This window comes from Mandrillus leucophaeus, unplaced genomic scaffold (genome assembly GCF_000951045.1).
Source record: "Mandrillus leucophaeus isolate KB7577 unplaced genomic scaffold, Mleu.le_1.0 Scaffold890, whole genome shotgun sequence".
Lineage (NCBI taxonomy): Eukaryota > Metazoa > Chordata > Mammalia > Primates > Cercopithecidae > Mandrillus > Mandrillus leucophaeus.
In genome coordinates, this window is record NW_012109697.1 from 218,244 (window position 1) to 230,165 (window position 11,922).

General features: G+C 51.5%; 1 protein-coding gene across 2 annotated transcripts in view; it reads right to left on the reverse strand.

Annotated features, from left to right (window-relative positions):
• Positions 1-7,054, reverse strand: part of LOC105531504 (neurogenic locus notch homolog protein 4) — a 42,326-nt gene extending 35,272 nt beyond the window's left edge. For both annotated transcript variants that reach the window (XM_011969423.1, XM_011969422.1), the window contains exons 1-9: positions 6,842-7,054; positions 5,994-6,075; positions 5,499-5,794; positions 3,989-4,336; positions 3,766-3,888; positions 3,415-3,651; positions 3,139-3,294; positions 2,300-2,494; positions 711-824 (exon numbers count right to left, since the gene is read on the reverse strand). In XM_011969423.1, coding sequence (XP_011824813.1) covers positions 711-824; positions 2,300-2,494; positions 3,139-3,294; positions 3,415-3,651; positions 3,766-3,888; positions 3,989-4,336; positions 5,499-5,794; positions 5,994-6,075; positions 6,842-6,905 — 1,615 coding nt within the window. In that variant the 5' untranslated portion in view covers positions 6,906-7,054. The remainder of the gene's footprint in view (positions 1-710; positions 825-2,299; positions 2,495-3,138; positions 3,295-3,414; positions 3,652-3,765; positions 3,889-3,988; positions 4,337-5,498; positions 5,795-5,993; positions 6,076-6,841) is intronic.
• Positions 7,055-11,922: the final 4,868 nt, after the last annotated feature.

Consider the following 11,922-nt stretch of genomic DNA (forward strand, 5'->3'; position numbering starts at 1 on the left):
CTAGTGGGGTGGAATTGGGTGGGGAGAGGAGGCCAAGGTCATCGAGGGAGGCACAGCATGGAAAAGTGAACTTGCAGAGCTTCCCAGAGAAGACACCTGGGGCAGGTGGGCGTGGGGTAACAGGATAGTGATGCGGAAAAGGTGAAGCTCAGCCTCCTGCCAGCTGTGTGACTTTGGGAAAGCTGGTCAACCCTCTAGGCCCCAGTTTCCTGTTCTGTGTAAAAGGGGAATAATAATGGAACCTACGTCATGGTATTGTTAAAAAGATTAAATGACATAACGCCTGAAAAGTACACAGCCAAATGGCTAGTCTGGAGTAAGTGGTGAATAAATGTAGTTATTATAGTAGCAGGGGACAGAGGGGTGTCAGGTGAGGCTGGAGAAGAAAGGCCTGGGACAGCTTTCCCTGGGTTTATGATGAGAGTGCCAAGACCAGCCTGGGACCTCAACACGCATACACAGAGCCTGTGCAGGAGGGCTGGAAAGGAGGGATCGTTGGGTGATTTGGCAAGACAGAGATGAGAATGGGCAAGTAAGCAAGGGAAGATTTGGGGATGTAACAGTAGAGATTTTGGGGAGCAAAGACAGATTTGGAGGACTCTTTGGCTAGTCTAGAGAGAGCTTCAAGGCCTTGGGTGATTGCTGGGCCTGAACTCTGCAGGTTCAGAGACCTGGGGTCTGAGGGTGGCCAGAGTGGCATCTGTACTCACCAGGCAGGCAGATGCACTGGAAGCCATTGAGCAGGTCATGGCAACCCGCATGGTTCAGGCAGGGATCTGAGGCACACTCATTGGTTTCCACCTCACAGAGCTGCCCCTCTAAGCCTGGGGACATGGGGATCATGAGGGCTGTGGCTCAGCCAGGTCTGCCTGGGAGACCTGTACTCTAGAATCAGCCCTGCTCCCAACGTGCTCAGGCCATCCTCCCCTGAGGTGCTGTCTGTATGGGGTTGAACAAGATGAACCCTGAGGCCCTGCTGCTCCTCAGTGTGTGGCCCTGCTCCTTGAGGTGCGAAAGGCTACGGAACAGGGTGCTTGCTGGGGACCTGGGGGAGGACTGCAAGGCTTTTTTGTGGTCATTCCTGTGTATACAGAGGGCGGGGCTCACTAGGGCAGGCTGATCAGCCTGGAGGACCTTGAGGTACAAATAGGACAAATTGGCTTGGAGAACGAGTCCCGCCTCTTTTTCTGCCTGGGCAGGCCTCCATGCCAGGGAGAACGGAGATCCCAAAGTGGAGGAATTTGAAGTGCATCTGGGAAGCTTGTTGCTCCCATATTTGTCCCGTTGCTTCGGGTTCATCCTGGTCTCCACTGTCTCATCCTGAATTGAGGCGGGATCAACCTCCGGACCTTGTCTTCCTTTCTTTTCTTGCCTGAGGAGTCTGCTTCTGAAGCTCCTTGATATCTACAACGCTGTCCCTTGGGTTACCGACCCGTTTTCTCTTATTTTTCTATGATTGTCTGTGGGATGACCTGAGCCAATATCTTTGGGTGCCGCTCAGTTTAGAAAGGCGATATGGGGTAGTGGTTATAATTGTTGAAGCCCTTGGTTTGAATCTCAGCTCTGCCACTTGCTAGCTGGGTGACCTTGGACAAGTCACTTAACCTCTCTGTGCCTCAGTTTCTTCAGTTATAAAATGGGCATTGTAGCAGTGCTGACCTCACAGGGTTATTGTAATAAGTAGACGAGACAATGCCTGTAACATGCTCAGACAGTACCTCGCATAAAGTCGGCTGTTATTTTTCTGATTTCATTCAACTCCTTGATGTTGCTCTCTCCCGGGGGTGACTTTTCCCCATTAAAACTAACCTGGAGGTGGGTGCAGTCTTGCAGCAATTTTTTTCTTGTTGTACCACATTTTCCTGTTGTATCACAGGGCTTTTGGGATTTTAAGGGATTACCTTTCATCTCTACATGGGAGAGTTTCTATGATTAGAGGGAGCATTCTGGGGTGACCTGAGTAAAGGCTGCAGCACGGAAAGTTTATGAACTGCTTTTCTACCCTCTCTTGCTGGGCTGCTCTGTACAGTGGACCAGGTTTTGCAGGCTCTATGATGACTATGAAATGAATGGCAGCTCCCTCCAGAGTTGAGGAATGCATAACCTCGCTACCATCTGTGGTAACCTTTCTCCTAGGGGTCATGGGTGTCCGTGAGTTTTTATCTGGGGGTAGAGAGAGAAGCATCTGTGGTAACTTACCCAACTGGCCTGAGGCTGTCCTTACTTTGGAGGGGACATTCCTAGTGGGTTCAGGACTATTTCCCTGTTTTCCCCACCCAAGGTCCCATCCAGCTGGTACCTGGTGGGCAGAGGCAGTGGAAGGTGGCAAGTAGGTCCAGACAGGTGCTCCCTGGGTGGCAGGGCTGGGAGAGGCACTCATTGTGATCAGCCTCACAACGGGAGCCCGTGTAGCCAGGTGGACAGAGGCAGTTGAAGGAGCCAGGAGTGTTGAGGCAGGAACCGCCATGTTCACAGGGACTTGGGCCTTGCTGGGCTGGGAGGAGAGAAAAGCTGGGAGTCCACAGGGGTCAGGGCGGGAAGGGCAAGGAGGTCAGACTGTCAGGGAAGGTGTGGGGGCCTGCATGTGGCAGAAGAGACCAAATTGGTGAAGGGGCTTGTATCTTTAAGATGGAGAGGAAATAAGGGACCAAATTTATGGGAACTGAGGGGCTGAGCATTGGAGAGAGGGTCATGCAGGCAAGAGATGCCAAATCTGGGCAAATTCAAGGAAAAAGATGTTTGGTTTTTTTTTTTTTTTTTTTTTTGAGACAGAGTCCGCTCTGTCGCCCAGGCTGGAGTACATTGGCGCAATCTCGGCTCACTGCAATCTCCGTCTCCCGGGTTCATGCCATTCTCCTGCCTCAGCCTCCTGAGTAGCTGGGACTACAGGCACCCACCACAGCGCCTGGCTAATTTTTTGTACTTTTTTAAATAGAGACAGGGTTTCAATGTGGTCTCGATCTCCTGACCTTGTGATCCGCCCGCCTCGGCCTCCCAAAGTGCTGGGATTACAGGCGTGAGCCACCATGCCCAGCTGATGTTTGGTTTTTTAATTGGAAAAGCAATCTGCCCTTTTCTGTCTTCAGTGCAGAGGCCTGTCTGAGGCTCAGAGAGGCTCTGAAGTGGGAGTGGCCTCACCCATTAGACACTCATCCAGGTCCTGGTGGCAGGTGGGCCCTGAATAGCCGGGCTGACACAGGCAGAGTGTGGAGCCTGTGAGGGGGTTGGTGCTGCACTGGGCATCCCCATGGCACGGCTGGCTCAGACACATGTCTTCCAAGTGGCACAGGAGCCCTAGAGGGATAAGAGCAGGTGAGGCTCTCAGAGGCCACTTGAGGCTCCTAGCAGCCATCCTGGTGCTTCTCTCGCCCTCCTTCTCTACCTCCCACCTCCTGATACCCTCTACCCCCATACCTGTGCGTCCAGGTGGGCAGAGGCAGGAGAAAGAGCCCACCCGGTCAATGCAGGTGGATCCTGGGGCACAGGTGGCAGCAATACAGTCATCCAGATTCTCCTCACAGCTTGTGCCCCCCCAGCCACTCACACATACGCAGTGAAAGCTGCCCGCAGAGTTCTGGCAGGTGCCGCCATTTCTGCAGCGAGGGGGACCCTGGGCCTCACACTCATCCACATCTTTGGAGCAATCCCAGCCTGCAGGGGGTTGGGGAGGGGACAGGGGCTGAAGCTGGGAGCCCTATGAGTAGGGGAGGCCAGGGGCCAACTCTCTGGGCTACGCGTGCCATGAATGTGGCTTAAACAACTCACCTGTCCAGGTTTCTGGGCAGAGGCAGGTGTAGGTGTCCAGCCCATCCTGGCAAGTGCCCCCATTCTGACATTGGTGGTTGACACAGTTGTCTGGATTCACCTCACAGTCTGGGCCTATGAAACCTGACAGGGTCGTGGAATCAACTGGGGGAGGAGGCTCCAAGGGAGACATCCTGCCCTGCCCAGAGAGAGGGGCTGCAGGAGAGCCCCTGTGAGGACACACCTGGGGGACAGAGGCAGAGGTGAAAGGTGGAGTCTTTCCCTGGCATCAGCTGGCAGGTGCCCCCATTCGAACAGCCCCTAGGAGGGCAGGGTCCTGCCCGGAGCTCACAACGTGGGCCCTCCCGCCCCACAGGGCAGAGGCACTGGAAGGAGCCCAGGGTGTTATGGCAGGAGGTGCCTTTGGGGCAGGGTCCTGGGTCCTGGAAGCACTCGTTGACATCACGTTCACAGGCATGGCCCTCGAAGCCCGGTGGGCAGCGGCACTGGATCTGGGGGTACGTGGCCAGACACACCCCTCCATTAACACATGGGTTGGCTGAGCAGAAGTCCCGAAGCTGGCACTGCTCACCTGAGGCAGAGGACAGAGGGAGCTGTTTCTAGCACTGTGTGAGTTCTAGCCCATCTGAGGTTACCCAGTGCTCACTCTGGATTATCTCTGGGTCTCATTTTCATATTTCCTTCGCTTTATTACCATACTCTCTTTGCTCTGTTCCATCACCCCTGATCTCAGTGTTGCCATGGTTTGGGAGGGTTTATCTGGAGCGACCATATCTTCTAAATTGATGATGAGAGTATTGGAAATTGTCCTTGCCTGAGAAAATCTGGCACATGGGTGATCTGGGGGGAGGTGAAAAGCACCCCACGTCTGCAGGCAGGAGACTCAGGTGGCACCTTGCTGTGCCACAACTGGTTGTATACCCTTGGGTGAGCCACTTTGCCTTTCTGATCCTGGTTTCCTCATCTTTAAGTGGGCTTAGGCCCCTGGAGACTCACTTCACAGTCCATGCGCACCAGTGGGAATGGCGGCCGCTGTGGAGGTGCCAGGTGCTGAGCTGAGCAAGCACTTCTGAGCATCGGCCCCTTGTATCCTCTCAGCAACCTTATGAAGTGTGACCATTACCCTCCCTGTTTGTCAGCTGACAACTGAACACCAGAAAGCTAAAATATCTTATACGAGGTCATGTAGCTGGTCAGTGGCAGAGCTGGCATTTGGATCCAGGGGCTGTCACAGAGCCCCTAGTCTGAAGCACTAAACTTGCCCCAGGGTTACACTCCTCCTCCTGGGGTGGCCCCACTCCTCTCTCTGGGTCACATCCCTCCCTTCCCGGTGCCTCTCCCACCACTGCAGTCTTCCCAGGTGATATTATGGCTCCCTCCACTCAGAATGGGAGCCATTCAGATGCTCAGAATGCAAAAGCCTGGAAGACCCCTGTATGCCGAGCAATGAGCCTCTAGCTGCTAGGCAGCAGGGAGATTAAGGGGGCTAGGATAGGCATCAGGATGGTGCACAAAGGAGACTCATGGCACCCTTAATTTGGAAATATTTTAACATTTTAGCAATCAGTACAACCCTGCTGGTGAATGTGGGTCGTGGAGAATTGGCATGTTGATTCTCATGGCTTGTCTTCAAAGGGCTTGCAGTTTCTCAGGCTCCAGTTCCATCTTCCCCACCCACAGCCTAGCCCATTGCTCCTACCTGTCCCCTCCTGGCCACCCCCAGCAGCGCTTACCTGTCCATCCAGGCATGCAGGAGCACTGTGGGCGGCCTGAGGCCTGGATGTGGCAGTGGCCCCTTTTGGAACAGAAGGAGGGAGGACAAGGATCTTCAATCTGGGCCTGGCATCTCTCGCCAGTGAAGCCAGGGAGGCAAGTGCACGAGAAGTTGGGTGCCAATGGAGAGGGAGAGCTGGGGGGCCCTAGGGGAGCGGGAAGCAGGGCTTGGCAGCTGCCTCCATTCTGGCAGAGCTGGGCATTTTGGCAGGGGTCAGGAAACTGGCACGTCTCACCCAGGAAGCCAGGGGCACACCTGGGCAGGGGAGGAGAGGAAAACTCACATCACTGGTCCCTCTTCCCATTCTCGCCCACCTCCCTCCTCTGCCTTCATTTGTTTCCCTTCATCTCCTTCACTTCCTCCCTTTCTTCTTTGGTCTCACTTCCTCACCTCTCCCCCCGCGCTCTCCCTCCCCCTTTCTCTCCAGTCTCCCACCCCTGCAAGGCACACTCACTGGCAGGTCCCTTGTCCCAGAGACAGGCTCAGGCAGGTGCCTCCATTGGCACAGGGTTCTGGGAAAGTCTCACACAGCAGCCCTGAGGGTGGAGAGGCAGGCGCGATGGAAGCCCTGGGTGCCGTGCCTCCACCTTTCCTCTTCCGGGTGCTCCTGAGAGACCTGCCCGCAGCAGCTCCCACAGGTGCTCTAAACCACCTCTTCTTCACACCTGTCCCCACTCTCCACATGGTACCCAGCCCCAGCCCCAGTGCCCTCCATCCCAGTTACTAATCCCCACCCCCCTTTCCTGTTTATTCTCTGGCCTCCTGAGTCCGGCCTCGGACTCCATCTCTCGGAAGCAAGACAACAGGGGTCAGAAGGGGGGCGGAGGTGGCTCCCGGGAGGTGAATGGCTGAGACTTCGAAGAGATTTCCTCCCGGAAAGGCCCAGCATTGAGCCATCCGGGGGGTGGGGACAGCTGGACTCAGAAAGGGACTTAGTAGGCCTGACCTTTCATGTCCTCATCTGCTTCCCTCTCATCTCTTCCCCAAGCAGGTGGTCAGTGTGTTCCCTCTTCCCCTCTTCCCTATGGCTGCAAGAGTCCTCCAGTGCTAGTGCTGATGAGGTTCTTCCTGGAGGTGGGCACCCTCTCACCCATCCCCCGGCAGTCACTACCCCTGGCACCAGGCCCAAAGCAGGTCCACGGGAACAGCCGTTTTTCCCTGCAGGCCGTCTCTATTTGGGCAGTGAGAATCTCTTCCACCCAGTGTCCCTCACACAACCTGGGGCTTGGCCCTCTTCCCCCACCCCACTGGACATCCTCCTATGGGAAATGGGTCCCCCACCTCACCCATGCCATGCCTCACCTCTGGTTATGACCACTGAGACACATAACAGCAGCAGCAGCAGCAGCAGTGAAGGGGGCTGCATTCCAGAGCCCCTTCTCCAAGCCCAGGTCCCTGTCCCTCTTCAGGCGGGGACCCTCAGAGCCCTCACTGAGGTAGGAGCCACCTCCTCTGCTCCCACTGCCCCTCTTCCTCCTCCTCGGCCTGCTGCAAGCCTCACGTCTGAGCTGTTTCCTGAGTCACACAATGTCCTGGACACCCTAGTAATGGGGGGCGGGGGAAGAGTGGAGGAACACTAGGGGGGATGAAGGAGGGGCCTTCTGTCCCTGACAACCCCTGGGGAAGTAGGGGGAAGTAGGACAGTGTGCCTGGAGGGCAGGTGATAGGAGGAGAGAAGGACTCTCGGAACCCCCGGGGCAGCAGTCCCAGCCCTGCTGTTTGTTGATCTGGTCTCTCCTTTCTAGGGATGAGAATTGCAAGGTGGCTGCCCCTGTGCCCCAGGAGGGGCAGGATCTAGAAACAGGTATTGGGTGGTTAGAGAGTTCTGTATTCCCCTTCCCAGGAGAGGATGCTTAATTTGCCATGTTATTACAGATGCTTATCAGAGAACCTGCAACTTGTCATAGTTTGAAACCACTCACCTTGGCAAAAGGAATCCAGGGGGCTTCTGGGCCTTATCTTGGCTCTTGCCGAGACTTATTTTTCTCCTTCTGGGGAACGGGCAAGATGCTGGCTGGTCTGGGGAAATCTTGGTCTTCCTGTATAGGGGAATGTTAAGACTGTCGTTATCAGTGATAAATGAACATAGTCTACCCTAAATTTTGCAGTATGCATTATCTGTAACTTATCACTGAATTTGGGTAGTTTTCACTTCCTCCATCTCTGCCTCCCTCCACTGCAGAAGTCGTTGGGATGTAGGGAATGTCAGTCAGAATGCAAAACTGGAGTAAATAAAATCACGAAAGCGAATTCTTTGCCTCCAAATGCTCATCCTATCTTCTTGAGTCAACCCAGGACAACTTTGGGGTCAACCACACACCGAGTTCCTCTAGTAGCACAGGGAACTGAGAGTCCAGGGTGGCAGAAGGTGTCACTGGCAGCTGTGCTCTCCCCGGTGTTGAGGCACTCACGGTTGCCGCTAGTGTACCTGAGAACTTTTCCCTACCAGGGAACGTACTTCACACCGCTTTCTTCCTTTTTTTTAAGTTTTTTATTTTGAAATACTTTAAATCTCGTGGGAAACGGGCAAGAATACTAAAAAGAATTCCAGGATACCCTTCACTCAGATTCATCCACTAACATCATTTGACCACATTTACTTTATCATTATTTCTCTATAAATACATATTTGTATGTTTTTCTGAACCATTTGAGAGTAAGTTGCATACAAGATACCCCTTTACCCTTAAATCTATCAGTGCGAATTTTCTAAGAACAAAACATTCTTTTACATAATACAGTACAATTATCCAAATCAGGAAACTTAGACTGATGTGATACTAATTGACGGTCCAAATTCAGGTCTTGCCAATTGCCCCATAATGTCCTTCATGACAATTTTTTCCCTTGGTCCAGGATCTCATTTGGCATCCTGCATTGCATTTAGTTGTCAAGTCCTTTCAGTTTCCTTTAATATGAGTACAGTAACTTAAATATACTTTGCCTTTCATTACATTGACTTTTTTTTTTTGAGACAGAGTTTTGCTTTGTCCTCCAGGCTGGACTGCAGTGGCATGATCTCAGCTCACTGCAACCTCCACTTCCCCTGTTCAAGCAATTCTCATGCCTCAACCTCTGGAGTAGCTGGGATTACAGGTGCCCACCACCACACCCGGCTGACTTTTTGTATTTTAGTGGAGACGGGGTTTCCTCATGGTACCCAGGCTGGTCTCAAACCCCTGAGCTCAGGCAATCCACCCATCTTGGCCTCCCAAAGTGCTGGATTATAGGCGTGAGCCACCGCACCTGGCTGATATTGGCATTTTTAAGCATACGGGTCAGTTGTTTTGTAGACTGTTCCTAAATTTGAGTATGTCTGGTGTTTATGCATTTTTGGGCACGAGTACTGTACCAGTGCCTCACTCATGGAAGCCCATGAGCCAGCATCATTTATAATGGTCGCCCAGTATTCTACTAGTTCATTTAAACCAATTTCCTATTATAGCATGTTTAGGCAGGTCTCAATTTGCTTTTTGTTTCTTTAGAGACAGGGTCTTGCTCCGTCACTCAGCCTGGAGTGCAGTGGCACGCACATAGCTCACTATAACCTTGAACTCCTGGGCTCACAGTATCCTGCTGCCTCGGCCTCCCAAAGCTCTGAGATTACAGGTGTGCACCACCACACCCAGCCTTCAACTTTCAAACATATAATAAACTGAGCTGCGGTAAATATTCTTTTTTTTTTTTTTTTTTTGAGATGGAGTCTCCCTCTGTTGCCCAGGATGGAATGCAGTGGTGTAATCTCGGTTCACGGCAACCTCTGCCTCCCGGGTTCAAGCTACTCCTGCCTCAGCCTCCTGAGTAACTGGGATTACAGGCATGTGCCTGGCTGATTTTTGTATTTTTAGTAGAGACGGGGTTTCACCATGTTATCCAGGCTGGTCTTGAACTACTGACCTCAGGTAATCTGCCCACCTCTTTCGGCCTCCCAAAGTGCTGGGATTACAGGTGTGAGCCACTGTGCCTGGACCTTTGGTAAATATCCTTGAACTTACATATTTGCATGGCTGTCTAATTATTTCCTTAGGCTAAATTCTAGAAGTGAAACCACTCAGTGAAAGAGTGAAGGCATAGACTTGTTTTAAAGCTCTTGGTCTCTAAGTGTTGCCAAGCCATTCTCCAGAAAGCAGTGCAGGCCTTTCTCCTCCAGTTAGTAGTGTCTGCCTGTGTCCTTCGCTCACCAACCCTCCGCATTAGAATCCTCACCACTTTGATAGATGAAATGGTCTCTTACTGCTGCTTTAAATTGCACATTTGTTGTTAAGTGTCAACATTCTTTTTAACTGTTTAATGGCTATTTGTGTTTCCTGTCCACGCTTTTGTGAGTTTCCTGTCCATGCTTTTGTCCCATTGTGCTATTGGTGTCATTGTCATTTTCCCATCACCTTCCTTAGTTGAGGAGGCAACTGTGGGTGTGGGGAAGAGTAATCCTAGCGTAAAAGTCCCTGCTTTTGTACTCTCTGGTTTGCTGACTGGGGATTTGGTGTTGGTGAGTAGTAAAAGGAAAATAGGAAGAGACAACAGGTTTCTCGTGGAACCATGAAGACCTTGGTGGAAAGAACTGAACTCACCATTTCTGCAATGTTGACAATCTAACCCCATTTGTGGAAAAGGAGGCTGGGGCACTAGGCTGGAGCTTGAGAAAAAGAAGAAATTGCAACGGAGACAGATAAGAAGTGGTTAGGTGGAAGGGGAACCAGAAGTGTGGTGGGGCAGAAGCTGAGTTTAAAGACAGTGTCAGGAAGCTGCCTTCCCACTTCTTGCTTTATCCTGCTTAAGTAAGGCAGTGTGCACCTGCTCAGGCATTATGAGCTATGCTTGGGTCCCAGATACCTTTCCTGGCCCCTAAGACCTCATAGCCCAAAGCAGTATTGATGCTCCCCCAAGAGCTTGTTTCTCCTTCCCAATGGCTTCCCAAGGGTTGATACTGACCAGGGTGAACTGCAGCATGCCAGGGACACAGATAGTTCCCTCTGGGAAATGACCCTTTTTCCTACAGTATTTCATCAAGTAGAGATTCTTTTTGTTAAAGGGATTTTCTTTCGTTGTATACCCCCTGAGAAGGATAAACCTGTCAGTCACTCACACTTCAGTCATAGGGACTTGTGACCTTAAAAGGTTAAATCCGAGGTTGGCCCTGATAATGTGTCCAGACACAAAGAAGGCAACAGGTCACTGTAGCCATAGAGATAAGCAACAGTGTCGGGTGCAGCGGTGGCTCATGCCTGTACTCCCAGCACTTTGGGAGACCAAGGTAGGAGAATTACTTGATCTCAGGAGTTCAAGACCAGCCTGGGAAACATAGGGAAACCCCATCCCTGTGAAAAAAATACAAAAATTAGCAGGCTGTGGTGATGCACACCTGTTGCCCCAGCTACTCAGGAGGCTGACGTGGGAGGATCACTTGAGCCCAGGAGGTTGAGGCTGCAACGAGCCATAATCATGCCACTGCACTCCAGCCAGAGTGACAGGGTGAGACCAGAGTGAGAGGAAAAAAAAAAAAAAAAAAAAAAAAAAAAAAAGAAAAGAAAAGAAAAAAAAAAAAAAAAAAGAGAGAAATCGGCAAGAGTAATCCACTCTTGGAGATTATTTGTAAATATATGGTTCAGGAGATGTGGAGCCCCTCGTTGCCCCAGGCCCCTCCCTCTCTGCCTCCCTGTTAGTTACTCTTCATCTCCCCAACCTCTTACCATTGTAGTGTCCATGGTTATTCCCTGGGCCTCTTCTATTTTTCTGTCTCCCTAGGTGATCTTATCCAGTCTCCTGGCTCCCTACCAGATTCAGATACCATCTATGAAGACCACCTTTGTACTGATGACTCTCAAGATCATACACTTCCTGGAACTCCAGACTTGTACTTCCAATACAAGTACCACGAACTTAATATGTCCAGAGCTGACCGGATCTTCTCCCTGAACCTTCTCTTCCTTCCTGACACAACTGAGTTTTGCAGTTCTATTATTTCCATTGTTTAGGCCCAAATCCTTGAAGATATTGCTGACTCCTCTCTTTTTCTCATACTCCACATCCAAACTGTCTTAAATCCTATGGACTCAAAACTGTCTTAAATCCTATGGACTTCAAAATATGTATATCTGGAATCTGAGCACTTCTCATCTCTTCTCATCTCCACTGCCAATACCCTAGTCCAAGCCAGTGTCATCTCTTGCATCTCCTAACTTGTCTTCCTGCTGCTGTCCTTGCTCTCCTTGTCCATATCTCTACACAGCAGCCAAAGTGAGTAAGTTGAAATACAAGTTAGACCACCTCATTCCTCTGCTCAAAACTCTCCAATCACTTCTCCACTCACTCAGAGTAAAGCGAACTTCCTTACAGGGCCTGCAAGGCTCTACACAAGGCCCTTCCCTCTCTCTCTCTCTCTC